Here is a 22,166-nt window from a genome sequence, read left to right on the forward strand (position 1 = left end):
GGCACTCTTGCCTCCACAATCTGGGATCTAGGGCACTGTCCTAAGATGGTCCTCATTTTTGGTTCTGAGGATTTTTTTTTCATGTACCAAATGCGATTTTATTTTATTTCATTTTATTCTTTTTGGTGTCAGAATGTGTCTGGCCGCTGCCGATCTCGGCGAGCAGGTGCTCACGGATGCATCAGGAGTGTTGGCAGCGCGCGACGGCGCCCCCCCGCCCCCCCCCCCCCCCCCGCTCCCCGCCCGCCTCCTCCCCGCGTCTGGAAAGGTGCAGGCTCCGCGGAACCGTGGCTCGCTCAGCGGCGGCCGGAGCCGGCGCGGGATGGTCGCGGGCCCCGCGGAGCCGAGGCGGCAGCCCGAGAGCCGGGGAAGGTAGGCGCGGGGCGTGCGGGGAGAGCAGAGGCTCAGCGGCGCGCAGGCGGAGCCGCCGAGCGCAGGTGTGGGGGGCGCAGCCGGCGGCGGGGAGCCGGGCCGGGCCGCGGGCGGGGGCGCGGAGGCCGCGGGCGGGGCGCGCTCCCCTGCCCCCGCCCCCCCGGCTCGTCCGCGTCCGCGTCCGCGTCCGCCGGGCCTCGGCCAAGCGCCCGGGCCCCGGGGCCGGCTGACCGCGGCGGCCGCTGCTGCGGGGGCGGGGGCGGGGGCGGGGGCGCTCGGCCGCCAGGGGGCGGGAGCGGCGCCGCGAACAATGGCCGCGCTCGGCCGCGGGCGGGCGGAGGTGCGGGGCGGCGGGGCCGGGGGCGCGCGCGCAGGGCTGGCTGGGGCGCGGGAGCGGCGGCGCAGGCGGGGGCGCGCGGCGCGGGCCCGGGAGGGCGCGGCGGGAGCGCAGGGGAGGCGGGAGCGGGCGGCGGGAGCGGGCGCGGGCGCGGGCGCGGGCGCGGGCGGCGGGCGGCGGGAGGCGGGCGGAGGCGGGGGGCGGGGAGCCCGCGGGGTGGAAGCCGGCGGCGGCGGCGGCGGCGGCGGCCGAGCGGGGTCAGTTCTCCGTCGTGCTCGCCAATGTGGGAGCCGCCTGCAAAGTGTCCGCGGCCACAAGGTAAATACGGAGGTTGGGGGCGTCCGGGAGGCCTGGACTTCCGCCCCGCCGGCGGACGGGGAGGAGGCAGAGGGCGCTGGGGAGCCCCGCGGAGAGCGGCCCCGCGGCGGCCTCGGGGAGGAGGGGGAGGGGACGGGCCGCTGCGGGTGCCGAGGGCTCGGGGCCCCGCGGAGGGTGGGGGGCGCGCGGGGCGGGGCGGGGCGGGGCGGGGCGGGGGGGCCGGCACAGGTGTCGGGAGGGGAGGAGCGGGGAGCCGGGGAGGCCGGCGTCGGGGGCGCCCGGGCCGGGGGCTGCAGGTGGGACGCTGGGGCCCGGGGCGGGGGCGGGCGGCGGCGGCGGAGCGAGGCCGGGAGGGGCTGCGGGCAGGGCCCCGGGGGCGCGGGGGGCGGTGCTCGCGGCTATTTCTGTATAATGGGCAAGTGGCGAAGACGTAACGCGCCGAAACGGGGAGTAGGTGGGGCCGAGGGGACCAATGTATCCTGTGACAGGCCCGCCCTGCCGCGCCTCGCGGGGACTGCGGCGGCGGCTCGGCCTCCAGGGGCAGCGGCCCTCCGTGACCTTGCCGAGGTGAAGGAGCGGGGCGGACGGAGACAAAGCTCGGTCCCTGCGGGGGCGCGGGGCGCGGGGCGCGGGGCGCGGGGGCTGTTCCGCAGCGCGGGCGCCGGCTCGCCCAACTGGGAGTCCTCGGGCGGGGGCGGGGCTGATGGCCTCGGGCTTCTGGAAGTCCCTGGAAAGACGTGCAGAATGGTGCATTTGTGAAGGATTTTCTTGGGAAAGGGACCGTACTCGGCGACCCACCCCCCCCCCCCCCCGCCGTGGTGATGTAGAGATGGGCCTTTCGATTAAGGGAATGTACCCCAGGATGTTCAGGTGGGTGGTTCCTGCAGGGAGGATAGAGATAGAGGATCCTTTAAAGGTATATGACTGCCTGCTAGCTGAAAAACCCTTGCTTTTAATGCCTGATTTCACAATTTTAGTGAACTTTTGCTGAGCATCGCTTCCCTTCTGATGCATCCTTACGTTTTAAGAAATCGTGGTTAAAAACGCTTGGATTCAGAATTGGGGATGGGAAGGCAGGATAATAGTAACCTTGTAAGGAGAGAAGATTGCAACATTTCTCCGGGAGGGTATTTCTTCCCTAGTCCTTTCTTAAGAGGATTCAAATATACTGTTAGGAATTGAGCTGCAGTGGAAAAACAACAACTCTTTGTTAATAAAACAGTCAAGACCAAGACATCCTGCATCTCAGTTGTTTTGTAATATGGCAAGTGTTTAATTTTTCAGCTTGTCTGTATTTTACTGCAAACCAGAGCTCTCACGTATCACTTGAATTGTGGATTTGCTGCATTTTGCAGCAGGCCTGTATTAAATTTGTGAGGCATTTATGCCAAACTATGTGGTGTGTATGCTGGGGTTTTTTTTTTTTTTTTTTTCCTACTGTGATTTCAACTCCACTCACGATTGCCTCATTTCATTACATAGCAATGTAGTTTGAAATTTATTCCTAAGCGATAATTGGTAGGATATAGTGCATATTTCCTGACAAATCACTGAATTTTTCCTCCAAAATCTGCTTTGTATTTGTAAAAATGTTGCTGTGTAATCAGAGTATGTATTGTTAACTACAGGTAGAGTGGCATCTCGTTTTTAAGTTTTAACTTTTTATTTGGAAATAATCTCAAGCTTACCAAAAGGTAGCAAGAGTAAGAACACTACAAAGAATCCTTCTGTAACCTTTACTCAGATTCACCTGTTACCATTTTACCCACCTACCATTAATGTCTCTCAGCCATATGTACCTAATATTTTTTCCCTGGACCATTTGAGGGTAAGTTGCATCATGACTCTTTATTCCTAATTACCATGGAAAATCATATACATTTTATATTTTAGCTTACTTGGCTTGTCTGGAATGAAGTTCTAGGAGAAGAGTGGGTTGGTTTGCTTTTCAAAAATAAAAGAATATAAAAAGTATCTGAGATAATATCTAACTTTTTAGTGTGTAAACAATACGGAAAGTGAGGCTGAGTGGTTTTCTTGTTTTGGGATCAGATTCTGAAAGGTATAATTGGCAAGTATGTTGGGGTTTTTTTCGTTGCAGCTAACCTCTTTACTATCATGCTCTTCTTTTGTTCACTTTGAGTTCTGGGTGTCATCATTTATATGTACAGATCATAATAGAAGAACCTAGATATCACAAAATTGAATTGTGTTAATATTAGAATAGTTGGAGACATGCACAGTGAGATCAAACTATGTGTAGATATATTTGTGCCTCCTATAGGCACTCAAGAAAATATTAGTTGAGTGTCCGGAACCCATAATAATTATAATTTATATTTATGTATGTATAATAATTTGATTTTAAGTAAATCTCCAAAGTTCTCTATAAGGAGCCTTACCATTATGTTGTTCTAGAGGTCAAGACCTTTGTGACAGGAACAATTTTAAGAAGTGAAATCTTTATAAATTTAATGTATAATAAAGAGATGAGGACTTCATGCCACAACACACTTGGTTTTAATCCCAGCAGCGTAGACTATGGGATGTAATTCAACTTCTAGAAAAGTGGAGATAACACCTACATCCCAAGGTAATGAGGACTAAATGAATTAACATAACAATGGCAAAATATAGCATGTGGTATATAACATTAGTGTCTGATAAATATTTTCTTTTTTCTTGGTTTGTGGTGAGATTTCTGTATACTTAGAATCTTTCATAGGCTCTTTGGAAATAATTAAATTTATGCCAAATTATTTTGCTTTTCTTACATAAAAGTTTTTTTGGGTACCTACTTTTAAAAAGAAATGAGAATTTAAAAAACTCATTTTTTTAATGCTTTTTAAGGACCCCATGAATAAAAATTTTTTTTTATTAAAAAAACTTTTTTTTTTTTAAAGAGATTTTATATATTTCTTCATGAGAGAGAGAGAGAGAGAGAGAGTCAGAGACATAGGCAGAGGGGAGAGGCAGGCTCCATGCAGGAAGCCTGATGCGGGACTCAATCCCAGGACTTTGGGATCATGCCCTGAGGCAAAGGCAGATGCCCAACCACTGAGCCACCCAGGTGTCCCACCCATGAATTTTTTAGAGTAAGAAGTTTTGGTTGATGTTTGGTTTTATGGTACTTTGGAGCCTAAGAATTGTGGTAGTAAATGTTTTTTCTTTTCATATTGTCAAACAAGAAAGTTAGGTGAGGATTGCCTGTCAATTGTGGGATTATGGGTGCTGATATAAAAATTTATAGATTAATTTAATAATGCCATTTTAAGAGGCGGTATTAAATTGTTGAGGATTTTGTAGATTTTGTTTTTTACAGCTTTCAACTGATTAGCTGGGCAAAATGTAATAATAAATGCAGCAAGTTATACCAGCAGTAGATTTCAGATACATGTTGGACTTCCAATTCTTCATAAGCAGCAAGTTTTCTACAGTTAGTAGTATCCTCTCTCCATAAACTGCCCTGCCTGTTTTCATTTAGTAGCTTGGAATCTGGAACTGCATGTCCTAATGTGCCTGATTGGATGTCACTGTAGGGCATTTTTGGGACATGTGAATAGGTTTCTCTAAAAGTACTTAGCTGTAATCGGAATGAACTGTAGCTGGAAACTTTGGCAGAGGAGAGAGAGGTGGATTTTATGAAATCACAGGCAGCATAAAACTGCTCTGCATTTCATTGATGTTTTATCAAGTTGTTTTAAATACAGGACAGTAGAGTAGGCATATCTGTAAAGGAGAAATGAAGTGTTAAAGACGTGGCACTGTGGGCATCCTGAATTGTCCATAGTGTGGTTGTGAATTATAATTTTTATATTGATGTAAATATGATATAATTTGTTGGTTAAAAAAAGAATAACTTCAGGGTATTTTCCAGTTCCCTCACAGAGTGCTATTATAGACAGTTTCATGTTTTAATTTGTACAGATCTTTGTAGTTGTGAAGGAGTGGCTTACAGAATAGTTAAAATTGTATGGTCAGTTTTAAGCAAGTAGGTGCTTTTATTTTTGTTTCTTCCTACAACTACCTTTTTGTATGTCAGAAGATTAGAACTTTAAAAAAATGTATCCTTATACTTTATTGTGTCTACTTCTTGGAATCAGCCACTAGTGTTATAAACTCTAATATTGAAAAGCACCCCTATATTTATTGCAGTATTATTTATAATAGCCAAATTATGGAAGCAATGTAAGTGTCCCATCAATAGATGAATGGATAAAGAAGATGTGGTATATATATGTACAACGGAATATTCAGCCATGAGTGAAATCTTGCCATTTGCAACAACATGGATGGATCTAGAGACTACAATGCTAAGTGAGATAAGCCAGTCAGAGAAACAAATGCTATATGATTTCACTCATATGTGGAATTTAAGAAACAAAACAAATAAACAAAGGAAGAAAAAAAAAGACAACCCCCCAAAAACACTCTTAACTGTAGGAAGCGAGTGGGGGTATGGGTGAAATAGGTGAAGAGGATTAAGAGTACACCTACCATGGGCACTGAGTAATATATAGAATTGCCGAACCACTATAATATACATCTGAAACTAATATAATACTGTATGTTAGTTACATTGGAATTAAAAAAAAAAAACCCTCAAAACTCTAATATTGAAGAAACACATACAGGTCTATATAGATAAGCACTTGTTACTCTTAGAGGCTTACATTAAATAAAAACAAAATTGGGTTTCTCAGATTTGGCAAGTGCTTACTAAATGATGTTGAATTCTAGAAGGTAAGGGACACTAAGTCACTGAGATGCTTTTAGTGGTTTATTCACATTTTAATTTCCAAATGAATTGTTTTCAGTTAAAAAAATGAAAATTGATCTGGTCTGTATTTTTAGTTATATCTAGTGTATTTTTTTTTTTTTTACATCTAGTGTATTTTAATACCATTTGCCTACTCCTGTGCTTTTTAGTGATTTCATATTTTGAATAAAATGTAAATGTGTAAGTTTCATAATTTATCATTTTCATGTTGTAATGTAACTCATTTGCTCAAGTTAAACAGAATTAATTTTTTGACCTACCTAGATATGTTAATACCTAAAACACCACAGAATTTTTTTTTAAATCTTTTTTTTTTTTAAAGATTTTATTTATTCGTGAGAGACAGAGAGAGAGAGAGAGGCAGAATCACAGGCAGAGGGAGAAGCAGGCTCCATGCAGGGAGCCTGACGTGGGACTCCATCCTGGGACTCCAGGATCATGCCCTGGGCCGAAGGCAGATTCTAAACCGCTGAGCCACCCAGAGATCCCAACACCACAGGATTATAGAATTTTAGAGTTGAATGGATTGTCTTATTATTGTTACATAACAAACTACCCTGGAAAGTAAAGGGCTTAAAACAACAAACATTTATTATCTTAGTTTCTATGGGTTAGAAAACTGGGTGCAGCTTACCTTGTATTTGTGGTTCAAGGTCTTTTAGATGTTGCACGTAAGCTATCGTTGGGACTGTGTTCTCATCTGAGAGTTTGACCAGGGGAAGATCTGCTTCCAAGCTCTTTCATATAGCTCATTCATATAGCTCTCGGAAGGCTTCATTTGCTTGGGGGGTATTGGCCTGAAGGCCTCACTTTCTTTTGGGCTATTGGCCAAAGGCCTTTCTTAGTTCTTTGCCAACTGGGCCTGTCCAAGGGGTAGCTCATAATATGGCAGCTAGTTTCCTTCAGAGCAAACAGTGAGAGAATGAGACCAGGTAACACCCAAGATGGTCATTGTGGTCTTTTTGTAACCCAATGTTCTGAGTGGTATCTCATTATTTCTGTTGTATTCTATTTGTTATTTGCCTACCACAATTACTTTAGTTTACTTTTTACAGATTTTTAAAAAAATAAAAAGAACACAAAGATACACAAAGTAATTTTCCAAGGCTCAAGAGGTAAAATATCCTGAAGAGCTTGGAGTAAAATTCAAATTATGTGATCCTTAGCCATTGTGCCGTTTCTATAGCATATGATTCTCTTGGAAAAAAATGAAAACTGTTAAAGATGCTGAGGCTGCTATTCTAAGATATATAGGATATCTATATATAGATAGATATAGGAAAGATATAGGAAACTTTCAAATTCATTTAGAATTGACCCCAATTTGTCATCTTAAGAAAATGGTAGCCATACATGTATATATGTGAATCTATGTGTGTGTGTGTGTGTGTGTGTGTATAAAACTTTTGCGTATGAGGGAAAGTTTAATATTAAAGTTTCATAGCATAAAGTTTTCTACCTAAGTGATTGGATTTAACTCTTTTGCTGCCTGTATTGTTGCTTTTTAGATAATTTTGGGGAGGGTCTGTACAGAATTTCTTTTTCTTTTTTTTTTTTTTAGTAGGCTCTACGCTGGGTGTGGGGCTTGAACACAGAACCCATAGATCAAGAGTTGCATGCTCTACTGGCTAAGCTAGTCAGGCTCCTCCATAGATTATTTATTTATTTGCTTTTAAAAATATTTTATTCCTTTATTTGAGATAGAGAAAGCGAGAGAGAGAGAGAGAGAATGAGAAGAGGGAGGGGTAAGGGGAGAGGGAGAAGTAGGCTCCCTATTGAGCAGGGACCTGGACATGGGGCTCCATCCCAGGACCCTAAGATCATGACCTGAGCCGAAGGCAGACATTTAACCAACTGAGCCACACAGGTGCTCCTGCCATAATTTATTTTTTATGTAAACTTTTACCATTATAGGAATCCATGATTTATTTGTTTATAAGATTTGGGGGTTTTGCTCTTCTTTAGTATCTATTTTTAAATTAAATGTAGAAGAGATTTGCTACATGAAAAGAAATACAACCATGGTGAGGAGGTCAGACCCAGAAGGTAACAAATCCAAATCTAACAATGAGATGTGTCAGATGGTGATTTCTTTCTCTGAAAATTTTATGTGAAATTATTATGCAAGCTGTTTTTATAGTGATGATAAAACCACAAAAAAAATCCAGCTAAGTACTGTATACTCTTCCATACCATGTAGAAGAGTATGTGTTGCATTGTCTTTAGCCTTAATTTAGCTTATAGAGTTTAGGAATGAGGCTGTTTAAAACGTTACTAGAGAAAAGGGAGTATACATTAAATATTAATCTGAATTTTTTAGATTATTTTTAATAGCTTCGTTTTTGCTGGAATTATCTTAGAATTGTAGAGCCAGAAGGGACATCTTTCATCCTAGATCTACATTGCCCACTATGGTAGCTGTTAGTTAAATATAGTTATTTAAATTTAGATTAACGTTAAAGAAGATTTAAAAAAATTAGAAATTTACTTTCTTGGTGCATTAGTCACATTTCAGGTGCTCAGTAGCCCTTTGTGGCCATTGGCTATTGGATTAGGCCGCGCAGTTATAAAACTTGTTTATCATCATAGAAAGTTCTGTGTTGATCTAGATCTACTCCATTTTATTTTTGATCAAGGACATATGTTTAAAGTGCTAATCATTGAGATTACCAACTAAGATGAACTTTATTTCTTCATTTTCATTTTTCAGTTTTTGGAGCCCTGAGGGATACAGCAGTTTGGTCAATATTGTTTTAACATGCTTCAAATAAATCAGGTGAGTTTGTGTTAAGGCATGTCCTACTTATTAATATGGTGCTTCGGCCATAAATTGTGGAACGTTTTAACCCAGCTTTTCTATAACCATGACCTGACCACTGCTTTATAGAGCAATTACGTACTATATATTCATCATAGGAGACTGTGCAGGGCAGGTTGTTTAAGGATTATAGTGATAGTTGTGAAAGTTGTTAACTTTTGAGTGTGCAGAGCAGAAGATGCATCTGTTCTGTTTGATGTTACATCCCTCCAGGATTTGGTCTGTTCAGAATGCTTACAGTTGTGATCTAGCTTCAGTAGGTAGCAGTTTTACAGACGGAAAGCATTTCTAGTGACAAATCTTGTGACGTAGTTTTATCAGTGTGTTAAAAAAAGTTCCTTTTCTAGGGCACTGGAAAAGGCTAGAAGGAGGTGCCTTGCTAAATAAACTTTAGCATATAATGTTTTAGATTTGCTGAAAGAAATATTTTTCTTAGGTCTTGGCATTTCTCCAAGAATTTTATACATTTAATCTTATCCTTTCTGAACAAATAGGGCATTGTATTATAATAATAGAAAATTCTTTGTTTTATTTCAGACTTGTAAATTAAGAGAGAAGTAATTAATTTGATTGCAAGAAGTAATGAATTTTTCATGTGCATGATTTGAGGAAGTAATAACACACCTGCCCCTGCCTGCCCAGTCCACCTTGCCTAAGTAATAGCCTCTAGTTCCCATGCATCGCATACCATCTCTAAGCCAATGACTTCTAAGTTCATACTTAGTCTAGATCTCTTTCCTGAGCTCTAGACCCGTGTAGCAGTTGCCAACCTGATCTCTTAACTTGGGTGTCTTTATACATCTCAGAATTAACGTGGACCCAGGAAACAATCTAAATGCTTTCAATCTAAATGTTTCAGTTCCTGGATTGGGCAAGGTCATTCCAGCTGCAGGGGCTTTGCATAGATTATCTCTGCCTGGGCCTTTCTTTCCCTCCCCTGTGGTTGACTCACTTGACTCCCCAGCCTAGTATTTGCTCTCAGAGTACCTTGCCCTTTTATTTAATGAAATCCTGACATTTGCAGTTATATTCAAATATGTAGTTGTTTGCCTAACATCTCTGTTCCTTTTAGGCCATATGCTCTATGAAAGTAGTGACTTGGCTTGTTTATTCTTATTTCCTCAGATCCTAGAATAGTTTTGCTTATGGTTTTCATATATTTGCTGAATAAGTGGATGGTTGGTGCTAGGGTTGTCACTAAAGCAAGGAGATCTCCATTCTTTTCAACAGTAATCACCTAATTGTGTTGTCAGTTTAGGTATTATGTGCTTGCTTTACACAAATGCCATTAACATAAAATCTCTTTCTCATGCAAAGTTATTCCTTGATTTTCTCCTTGTACTAGAAAATTTTCTTGTGCAATGAATATTGCTTTCATCAAAGATGTTACTAATGTAGGTTTAAAAGAATCATAAAGCTGTACCGTGTTTAGTGCTTTTTGTACTTTCACAGTTGCTGTCAGATCCTATTGGATGTATTGGTGGAGCTTTATGAGACATGACTTGCAAACTATGTTGTAGGTTGGTGTTGATGCTAAATGTATGGATACCTGCTGTTAATTATACAGGTACAATCAGAATAATTTTTTTTTTATAATCTGCCATAGACAAGTGGAAAGAACTCCTTTTCATGCCAGTCAACATCATTGAACATTATAGATTAGTCCAATGAAGATTTATTGTTATGTTGGATCTACTGGTCCTGTTGAATCAGGCCTTACACAGCAATTTCAGGCAACATTCTGCAGGGCCACAAGCAGTTTCCCTGTCCAAGAAAATTTTCTAGTACAAGGAGAAAATCAAGGAACAACTTTGCATAAAAAAGAGATTTTATGTTAATGGCATTTGTGTAGAGCAAGCACATAATACCTAAACTGACAACACAATTAGGTGATTACTGTTGAAAAGAATGGAGATCTCCTTGCTTTAGTGACAACCCTAGCACCAACCATTGTACACAGTGCTTGGAGATATATGTGCTTTGCTTGTAACACACATATATGTCTAGACTCCCCTCAGGATTCTCTCTTGTTATCCCCTAAGTTTTATCCCCCTCACCCCAAAACGTTCAAGCCTGAAGAGAAAAATTAATCTAATTTGGAATAGAAGTTATAGAGAAGACTTTTTTTTCAGCCCAACTTAAAGTTGCCTTGAATTCTTAAACTTATGAGTGATTGATGTTTTATCATTTTCGAGGTGACTGCTTTCCCATCAGAGTGTAGGCTCTCAAGATAATGTGAAAAGGCATGAAAAGGTGATTGAAGCTGACACTTACCTTGAAGCAGTTGAGGTTTTTACTGCATGATTTTCAACACTGTCTTTTTGATTAGTAATAAGTTTTTATTTGAGAGGTCTTTTTGTCTGTTGTCTTAAGATGCCTGAATAGTACTAACATTCTTCCATGTGTGTTCTTAGTACTACTTAAAACAAGGCTATTAAAATATTTAACTTGGTGTTAATTCTGCATGACATTATTATTATTAGAGAGCATGGGAATGTTCCATGTTCTATTACAGTGATGGCACTTCTACCTTTAAATTGTACTCTGCATTTTTACTTTTGCCTTTTAAGAATGTGTGTTGTCCATGTGCAACTCATGTAGAAAAATTAGGTAGTAGAGATAAGCAAAAAGAAAAAAATCACAAATGATTCCACTATTCTTTTACAGAGATAATCACTGCTCACATTTTGGGGTGTATACTTCTAGATTTTTTTTTCTATGCAGGTATGTTTTTATGTGATTCTATGTTACTTTAAAAAACTAGGATTATATAATATTCTGAAGTGACATTAATATTTTGTAGTTTGGAATTACTAAAATTTGTTTAATCAAATCCTTATTGTTGGACAAATTTTGTATTATAGTTAGTGCCACAGTGTTTTTTTTTTCTTTTTTAACATATAATTATGTTCCTTTGTCCATTATTTTCTTACAGTTAATTATTAGGAAATACTGGTCAAATGGTTATACAAATTTTGAAGATATTTGATGCATAAACACCAAAAATACAAAATAATATCTATTAGAATGCCTGTTTTCTTACTTTTTTGACAAATTTTCAATGTTTGCCAATTTGACAAAAAGTGATACTTTGATTTGCATTTCTATTATTTGCTTCTATTTGTTGTTCTTTTGTGTTTTGTCTTTTTGTGAATTGTTTATATGTGTCCACTGATACCTTTTCCTTTTTATTTGTAAATAAAAGTTTTTGGATATACCCCCTTGAGAATTTTCTGAGCTAGCATTTATAATTATTACTTTATATATTTTCATTCATTATTCAACAAATAATTAGTGGGAACCTATGTTTCCAGGGTACTGTACTAAGTAAGAGTTTGGTATATTTTGGACCTTTCTCCCTGGTGATTAATTATAAACCCTTAAGGAAAGGAAACCCATTTTAGCATTAAGCTGTAGCAAATATAAATTAAGAAGGCACGTGTGCTGTGAAATCATATTTTTAAATGAGTGGCTGAAATAAGGCAAAGTTTTTTGGGATTAATTGATGAGGCAGATCTAAATAGCATATATTCTACAGAGTTTAAGGGGAAGTGTATATTAGGCAGCTGTAGCATTGGGAGAGCCCAGCAGGAGGGTATTAACAAGTCTCAGTAGCCTGGTGGTTTCTTTGAAAGAGTTATGGTGGTAGGTGTTGGGAACGTAAGAGCTAAGAGAAATCTTTAAGACCTGACTCACATGGAATGAGAGGACAGGTAGAACAACATGGCATTTCTGTGCCAGAAAAGTAGAAGAACCCTACAGGGCAAGGGGGAGCCAGGTGTTAGGTAGGAAAAATAAACGTGTATCAGGATATACTATGAAGTATAAAGCCAAGTTAGGATTATCAAGAAATTAAGGCCTAGCCTTTAGGGAATAATGATACCTATCTCACAGGTTTATGGTGAGGAATAATTGAACTAATAACAGAGGCAAGATGCCTCGCTTTGGCCCTGGTACTATTGCTAATGCAATTAATAATTGCTGTTGCTATTGCTGTCTGGCTTTAGAGATTGATGAGAAAGGACGGCAGACGTTTAGGTTAGTCATTAGAGTAGTTGTTTGGGGGAATGAAAAGCCACTTGAACATTTCTCAACTCCAGGTGTGCTGTAAATGCTCTCCTCCCTCTTGCCATAGGCACCAAGGACTTTATTCTTTTAAAACTTGCTGCTACTTCGTTATTTTTTCTCTAAGTCTGGCTGTGGAGTAGAATCTACAATCTTGCCATCTTTCTCAAAGTCGTAGGATGCAGTTTATAGTCTGAGGATTAAAAAAAAAAACAACATAAGGAAGTTAAAATGTGTAAGCAGGACTTTGGCATTTTGCCATGTTGGGATAACAGGATTTTTCCTCTGTGTGGCCAGCTTCCAAGATGGCCCTAATGATCTCTGCTTCCTGATACCTGATTATTCCATTGCATAATCCCCTCACACATTGTTTGTGTGGTCAATAGAATATGGTGGAAGTGATGGATAATCCAAGGATAGGTTATAAAAGACACTGTGGCTTTCGCCTCTTCTCTCCCTTTGTGCTGCCCTCCCCTCTCTATGCTCCTCCCCCTTGCTCATTCAGAGTAGTTAGCTGCCATGTTGTGAATAGCTCTATGGAGAGGCCCATGTGGTGAGAAATTGAGGCCTCCTGCCAACAGCTAACAAGGAACTGAGGCCTCTAGCCAACAGTGTGTGACTGAGTCTTCTTGGAAGCAGATCTTCCAGCCCTTGTCAAGTTTCCAGCTGTAAACTACTGGCCCACGGACATCTTGACTGCAACCTCATGAGATATCCTGAGCCAGAACCACCCAGCTAAGCTGCTTCTTGATTGCCGAACCTCAGAAACTGTGTGAAAAAAATAAATGCTTGTTTTTTTAAGATGCTAATAAGTTGGGGGTAATTTGTTATACAGTAATAATATACCCTTCCTCCTTAAACAACTTGAGAACATATAAATATGTAAACAGTGATTTTTAGACGTTGGATGGCAGGTGTCATCAGACTGATTCCTGAGAGAATGGAAACAAATGAGGTAAGCTCTTCTACACCAGTTTGCAATAAAGCCTAGAGGTTGTTCATAGGCTGCAGTGCAAGGAGGAAGAACCAAAACAGCTCACTTTTGCTAAGATTAGGAAACAAAAGTGAGTTTGAGAAGGCCAAGGTGGTTAGAATTGCAGGGCACAGTGCCAAAGAGAAGAGACTTGGGGGAAGAGGGGTGAGTATATAAGTAAATAAAAAAGTACACTCAAACATGAAAACATTCTGGAGATCTGCAGATTGTGCTTCTTGAGTTTTTAACGGAGTTCCAATCTGTAAATGCATGACTAAGACCTACTCAAAGTCAGGGAAAGAACTACTGGAAGGCAGTAAGAAAACAATTTCCAGAGATCATGCAAGGCTGTTAATAGTTTGTATCTAGATCATTCGGAGTCTAAAGACCTTGTAATACATGAGGCATTGGGAAGAGTCCTCAGAAGACTTCAAATGATCCCAAGTAACTTAATTGTACACCAGAAAAAGTCCAACACTAGAGGAATGCAACACAATTCAGAATCCAACAATAAAATTTATGGTTTCAATCATTCAGTCAAAAATTACAGTGCTTGCTTCACCTTGAATAAGGGATAGAACATCTAGACAGATCAGTATGGAAATAGAGGTCTTGCACAGCATTATAAGCCAGTTGGATCTAATAGATATACACAAAACACCCAGTAAGAGCAGCATACACATTTTTTTCCATGTGCACATGAAACACTCTACAAGGGGTAGTCCATATGTTAGACCACACACAAAAAAAAAATCTTTTTTTTTTTTTTAAATTTTTAAATTTATTTATGACAGAGAGAGGGGGCCAGAAACACAGGCAGAGGGAGAGGGAGAAGCAGGCTCTGTGCAGGGAGCCCAACGCGGGATTCGATCCTGGGTCTCCAGGATCACACACCCGGCCGAAGGTGGCGCTAAACTGCTAAGCCACTGGGCTGCCTACACACACACACACACAAAATCTCAATACAGTTTAAGTAACTGAAATCATAAAAGTATCTTGGTCACACTGGTGTGAAACTAGAAGTCAATAATACTGGGAAATTCACAAATATGTAGAAATTAAACAATATACTCATAAATACCCAGCAGGTCAAAGGGGGAAATTAGAAAATAATTATACACAAATAAAAATGAAAACACAGCATACCACAACTTAATGAGATGCAGCAAAAGCAGTGCTCAGAGGGAAATTTGTAGCAGTAAGTACCTATATTTAAGAAGAAGAGCTCAAAAGAATCCAAATAATCTAATTTTTCACCTTATGGAAACTAGAAAAAGTGGAGCAAATTAAACTCAAAGTGAGCCAAAGAAAGGAAATAATAAAGATTAAAATGGAGACAAGTGAAATGGAGTATAGGAAATAACAGAGAATCAGCATAACCAAAGTTCATTCTTTGAGGAATCAACAAAATTTACAGACCTTTACCTAGACTCAAAAAAAAGGGGGGGGAAAGCAATGATGCATGTAATTAAAATCAGAAACGAAAGTGAGAATATAAAAAAAAAAATGAGAATATTGAGGCTGAAATATTTATTTCTTTATTAAAGAAATAAAAAAGGTTATAAGAGAATACTATTAATAACTGTATATTAACAAATTGGATAACCTACGTGAAATGGACAAATTCTTAGAAACAGATAACCAAAACTGACTCAAGAAGCAATAGAAAATGTGAACTGATCTATAAGAAGCAAACAGATTGCATTAGTAATAATAATAAAAAAATCCCTCCCAAAGAAAGAAAAGTCCAGGACCAGATGATATTACTGGTGAATTCTGCCAAACATTTAAAGAATTAACACCAGTTCATCTCAGACTCTTCCCCAAAATAGGACATAGAACACTTCCTAATTCATTGAGACCAGCATTACTCTGATACCAAAGCCAGACGCCATGAGAAACAATGCAAAAATTACAGATTGATATTCCTTATGAATACAACTGCAAAAATCTTCAACAAAACACTAAGAAACTGAATCCTGTCGTATATTTAAATGGTTATATACCCTGACCAAATGGAATTTACCCAGGTAGGAATGCCCAGAGCTGTTCAGCATAGGGAAATCAGTATAATACACCGCCTTACTAGGATGAAGATAAACAAACAAACATCATCAGTTAATAAGGAAGACTTTTGAAAAATATAACACCTGTTTGTAATAGAAACACTCCAAAACTAGGAAAAGAAGGGAAATTCTTCAATATGATAAAAGGGATTTATGAAAAACTCACAGCTAACTTCCAATTCAACAGTGAAAGACTGAACACTTTTACCTGTGATCAGAAACAAGTGTGCTTACTTTCATACTGCTCTTCAACATTGTGGTAGGAGTCCCAGCCAGAGAAGTTAGGCAAGAAAAAGAAAAAACATCCAAATTGGGAAAGAAGTAAAATTGTTTCTATTTGTAGACATCATGAACTCATAATAAAAAACCCCAAAGAATCTGCAAAAACCCACTAGAGCTAATACACAATTCAGAAAAATTGGTATAAGAGCAACACACAAAATAAAATTGTTTCTGTATACTAGCAATGAATAATCCCAAAAGGAAACTAAGAAAACTGTTCCATTTAATATTGTTCAAAAACCTAAGGAATTGAAAGATTTGTATACTAAAAGCTACAAAACATTGTTGAAATTAAATAAAATAACTTAAAAAAAAAAAAAAAAAATAAATAAAATAACTTAAAGAAGACCTAAATAAATGGAAAGATATTCTGTGTTATTGTTGAGGTGGCAGTACTATGCAAGCAATGTGCAGATTCAATGCGATCTCTATCAGAATTCTAGTGACCTTTTTGCAGAACTAGAAAAGCAGATTCTTAAATTCATATGAAATTGTAGTAGGCCCAAAACAGCCAAAACTCTGTTCTTGAAAATGAATAGAGTTGGAGGACTCATACTTGTCCATTTCTAAAACATACTGTAAAGCTCCAGTAGTCAAAACAGTATAGTACTGACATAAGGATTGACCTATAAACTAATGGAAAAGAATTGAGAGGGGAAAAATAAACTAATAGACACATTCTAAATGGATCAATGTCCTAAACATAAGAACTAAAACCCTGACAACTCAACAACAAACAACCCAACTAAAAAATGGGCAAAGGACTTGAATTGACAATTCTCTAAAGAAAATATAAAAATAGCCAATATACAAATGAAGAAATACTCGAACTTGTTAGTGATGAGGGAAATGCAGATAAAAATCACAATGATGTATCACTTCATCCCCAGTAGGATGGTTAGTATAAAAAACAAGACCAGTAACAAGTGTGGGTGAGGATGTAGAGAAGCAGATCCTTGTACATTGCTGGTGGGAATGTAAAATGGTTTACCTTCTGTGGAAAATAGTCTGGCAGTTCTATAAAAAATTAAACTTAGGATTAGCATATAACCCAGGCATTCCACTCCTAGGTGTATACCCAGAAGAACTGAAAACATACACACACACACACACACACGCTAGTTCATAGTAATACTATTTACAAGAGTCAAATGATGGAAGCAGCCCAAATGCCTGTAGATGGAAGAATGAACAAATTTTGATATATACATACCATTGGCTATTATTCAACTATATATAAAAAACCAAAACAAAACTGAAATACTGATATATGCTACAGTGTGGTGAACCTTGAAAAACATTTTGCTGAGTGAAATAAGTCAGATGCAAAGGTCACATGCTGTATGATTCCATTTATATGAAATATCCATAATGAGTAATTCTGTATAAACAGAACTCAGATTGGTGTTTGCTAGGGCCTAGAGATAAGGGAAATAGAATGCAGCTGCCTAATAGGTACAAAGTTTCTTTGTGGGGTGATAAACATATTGGAACAAGATAGAGGTGGTAGTTGCACAACATTGGGAATGTACTAAATGCCACTGGTTTGTTCATTTCAAAATGCTTAATTTGGTGTTACATCAATTTCACCTCAAAATAAAAAATAAGTTGGATTCAAGATGGTGCTGTAGGAAGACCATGAGCTTGCTCCTCCTGCAACAAATAACCACATATGAAATAATTTCCTCTAAAAAGACCACAAGACCAAAGGAACAGAGCCTCTATAACAAAGGACAAAAAAGAGCATTGAGATGGGGAGAAGATGCAGAGACATCATTTTGCAAAGATACCCATCCCAGGTGTGACACACAATCAGGAGAAAACTCAAAAATACAAAACTTTTCCCAAGGAGCAAGAGGTTAGTTCTTCACAATAGGAACCCAAATCCTTAGGTCCTGCACAAGAGAGATAAGCCATCTAAACACCAGGCTTTGAAAACCAACCGGGATTATATCAAGAGAAACCATAAAACTAGGGAATGGAGAACCCATTCTCACAGCGTTTGCACATATACTCACCCCAGGACCAGCACAGAAATACCACATTGAAAAGTGCCTTTGTGGGCAGCATGGGTGGCTCAGTGGTTTAGCACCACTTTCAGCCCAGGGTGTGATCCTGGAGACCTGGGATTGAGTCCCATGTCAGGCTCCCAGCATGGAGCCTGCTTCTCCCTCTTTCTGTGTCTCTGCCTCTCTCGGTCTCTGTGTCTCTCATGAATAAATAAATAAAATCTTAAAAAAAAAAGTGCTTTTGTGAAGAAGACCCACTTAGTAATTTTAAGGCATCTGTCAGGCAGGAAACTGTTGGGACATTTCTCTGGAAATGAAGACATTGATGGGTGCTGTATTTGTGAACTCATCCTACCTTGCTAATGTTGGTTCTGGTGGAAACCATTTTGTAATTATCTTTCAAATTGCTAGAGCCAGTGGGCACACCCAGCTGAGAACCCTGCCCACTCCCACAGTGCAATCATATGTTGGAGCCAGGTGAAAGCTCTACACAGCCACATGCTACAGCTGAGTTAGCTGCCAACTTCACTCACCCTGTGCTACAGACATGGTGCCACCACAATAGACAGTGCATACAACCCACATGAGGATCTAGCTCTGGTGATCAGAGGGGATTTTGCTTTTGAGGTGCATGTGACACCTCCTACACAAGGCTGCTCCTTCAAGGCTGCTCCACAAGGAGAGATAGGTTGATTTGCTGATAACTAAAAACAAACGAGTTAGGCAAGATGAGAGACAATGTTCGAAGTGAAAGAACAAGATAAAACATCAGAAAATGATATTAATGAAATGGAGATATGCAATCCAAACCTGATAAAGAGTTCAAAGTTAATGGTCATACAGCTGCTCACTGAACTTGGGAGAAGAATAGATGAACACAGATCTTTCATAAAGAGACAATAAAAGAAAGGTCAAACGGAAGTTACAGAGCTGAAGAGCAAACCAAATTGAAAAATATACAAGACGGGTTCAACAGCAGACTGGATGAACTGAGTATTGGAAAAGTGAACTGGATGACAGAGCAATGGAGCTCACATAGACACAGTAGTGAAAACACAAAAGAATTTTAAAAAATGAAGATAAGGGATCCTTGGGACATCATCAGGTGGGATAACATTCGCTTGGCATAACATATTCAGCAGAAACTTTGCAGGCAGAAGAGAGTGGCATGACATATTCAAAGTGCTGAATGGAAAAATACAAAACAAAAACAAACAGAAAACTTCCAACCAGGAATTCTGTACTTGGCAAGTTTATCGTTCAGAATTGGAGAGATTAAGAGTTTTCAGATAATCAAGACATAAAGGAATTCATCACTATTAAATCAGCCTTGTAAGGAATGTTTAAGGATCTTCTATAACCTGAAAAGAAATGACATTAATAACAAAATGTATGGAAGTAAAAATCTCACTGGAAAAGGTAAATATATATTAAAAGTAGTGGATCAGGGGTGCCTGTGTGGCCCAGTCAATTAAGCATCCAACTCTTGATTTTGGTTCAGGTCATGATCACAAGGTTATGAGATCGAGCCCCATATCAAGCTCTGCGCTGGGTGTGGAGCCTTCTTGAGAGTCCCTCTCTCCCTCTCTCTCTGCCCCCCCCCAAAAAAAAATTAAAGTGGAGGATAAATCACTTATAAAGCAAGCATAAAGCTTAAAGACAAAAATAGTAAAGTTAATTAAAACTATGATAATTAGTAAGGACTGCATAAAATGATACAAAACGTGGCATCAAAAATATAAAATGTGGGCAGCCCGGGTGGCTCAGTGGTTTAGTGCCGCCTTCAGTCCAGGGCCTGATCCTGGAGACCCGGGATCAAGTTCCACATCGGGCTCTCTGCATGGACCCTGCCTCTCCCTCTGCCTGTGTCTCTGCCTCTCTCTCTCTCTCTCTCTCTCTGTGTGTCTCTCTCATGAATAAATAAATTAAAAATCTTAAAAAAATATATAAAACATGGGCAGGGGTGAAGAAAATATGTTTTGGAATATGTTCAAATTTAACTATTGTCGTCTCAAAGCAGACCATTCTATACATAATAAGTTATATATGAACCTCATAGTAACCACAAAGCAAAAAGTTACAATAAATATACAAGAGAAAATGATAAAGGAGTCTGAATATAACACTAAAGAAAGCAATCAAACCAGAAGGAAAGAGAAATAAGAAAGGAACAGAGGAACTATGAAAAGAGCCAGAAAACAATGAACAAAATGGAAATAAGTACATACTTTACTGTAATTGTAAATGGACTAAACTCTCTAGTCAAAAGATCAGTGGCTGAATGGATTTAAAAAAAAGCAAAACAAGACTATATATATATATTATATATATATGTATATATATAATATATATATATGCAAGAGTCTCACTTCAGAAGTAAGGACATACATGGACTAAAAATGAAGGGATGGGGAAGGCTATTCCATGCAAATAGGAATGAAAAGAAAGCTGGAAGGGTGCCTGGATGGCTTTGTTGGTGGAGCATGTGCCTCTTGATCACAGGGTAATGAGTTCAAGCCCCAGGTTGGGTGTAGAGTGTATTAAAAAAAAAAAAAAAAAGCTATTATAGCAAACAAAGTAGATTTGAAAGCAAAAATCATAATAATAGCCAAGGAAGGGCATTACATAATGATAAAGGGGTCTGTCCAAAAGAAGATATAACATTAATTAATATGTATGCACCCAAAATAGGAACATCAAGACATCTAAAGCAAATATTGAGAGACCTAAAGGGAGAAATTGATAGCAATTCAATAATAGTAGAGGACTTTGACACCCCACTTACATCAATGATTAGATCAGACAGAAAATAAGGAAACATCAGCCTTATATGACACCAGATGGCCTTAATATATTCAGAACATTCCATTCAAAAGCAGCAATACATATTATTCTCAAGTGCATATGGAATCGTCTCTGGGCTAGAGCACATGTTAGGCCACCAATTAAGCCTCAATAAATTAAAAAAGATTGACTCCTATTGACCATCTTTTCTGATCACAATGAATATGAAACTAGAAATCAATTACAAGAAGAAAACTTGAAAAACCACTAAAAAGGGGGGTTTAAATGTCATGCTGCTCAACAACCAATAGATTATTGAAGATAGCAAAGACATGCTGAGAGACAGATGAAAATATAAGTACTGAGAGACAAATGAAAATAAAACTCTGACATACCAAAATCTTTGGGATACAACAAAAGCAATTTTAAGATACTATATCAATTTAATTAATATTATATTTTATGATATTAAATATAATATTAATATATTAATATTATAGTAATACAGGACTACCTCAAGAAACAAAGATCTCAACCTAATTTACACCTGAAGGAGCTAGGAAAAAAGAACCAATGAAGCTCAAGTTAGTAGAAGAAAAGAATAATAGAGATCAGAGGAGAAATAAATGAAATAGAGACTGAGAAATAATAGAAAATTAATAAAGCCAAGAGACAGTCCATTGAAAAGATAAAGTTGACAAACATATAGACTAACCAAGAAAAAAAGAGAAAGCCCTAATATCAAAACCAGAAATTGAAACAGGAGAAATTACATTTGACACCACAGTAAAAAGGATCATTAGAGACCATTAGCAAATATATGCTAATAAATCGGACAAACTAGAGGAAATGGATAAATTCCTAGGAACATAGTCTTTCAGGACTGAATCATTAAGAAATAGAAAATCTGAATGAGCTAATTACTACTAAGGAAATTGGTCAGTAATCAAAAACCTCCCAACAAGGAAAACCTCCCAACAAGGAAAAGATCAGGTGGTTTCACTGGTGATTTCTACCAAACATTAAAAAAAATTTAATACCCATCCTTTTCAAACTTTTCCAAAAAATTGAGGAGGGGATACTTCCAAACTCATTTTGTGAGGCCTGGTAGCAAACCAGATTAGGATACCACATAAGGGATGCCTGGGTGGCTCAGTGGTTTGAGCATCTGCCTTTGGCTCAGGTTGTGATCCTGGGGTCCTGGGATCGAGTCCCACATTGGGCTCCCCACAGGGAGCCTGCTTCTCCCTCTGCCCGTGTCTCTGCTTCTCATGAATAAAGAAAATCTTTAAAAATAAAAGGACACCACATACAATTTTAAAGAAAATTACAGGCCAAAATCACCGACGAATATTGATGCAA

General features: G+C 39.4%; 1 protein-coding gene across 28 annotated transcripts in view; it reads left to right on the forward strand.

Moving 5' to 3' along the window:
- Positions 1 to 239: 239 nt before the first annotated feature.
- The window catches only part of STAU2 (staufen double-stranded RNA binding protein 2), a 296,660-nt gene continuing 274,733 nt past the window's right edge, over positions 240 to 22,166 (forward strand). For 2 of the 28 annotated variants that reach the window (XM_072804210.1, XM_072804214.1), the window contains exons 1-3: positions 965 to 1,027; positions 8,518 to 8,583; positions 11,293 to 11,349. Coding sequence is in view for 5 of the 28 variants with exons in the window: in XM_072804232.1 (XP_072660333.1) it covers positions 8,566 to 8,583 (18 nt within the window). In the remaining 23 variants the exon portion in view is untranslated. Of the gene's footprint in view, positions 373 to 674; positions 713 to 886; positions 1,028 to 1,467; positions 1,898 to 8,517; positions 8,584 to 10,150; positions 10,193 to 10,820; positions 10,879 to 11,292; positions 11,350 to 22,166 lie in introns of those variants that run through there. The other 26 variants (XM_072804212.1, XM_072804217.1, XM_072804231.1 and 23 more) reach the window with 23 other exon arrangements.

The sequence above is a fragment of the Canis lupus genome, chromosome 28 (assembly GCF_048164855.1).
Source record: "Canis lupus baileyi chromosome 28, mCanLup2.hap1, whole genome shotgun sequence".
NCBI lineage: Eukaryota > Metazoa > Chordata > Mammalia > Carnivora > Canidae > Canis > Canis lupus.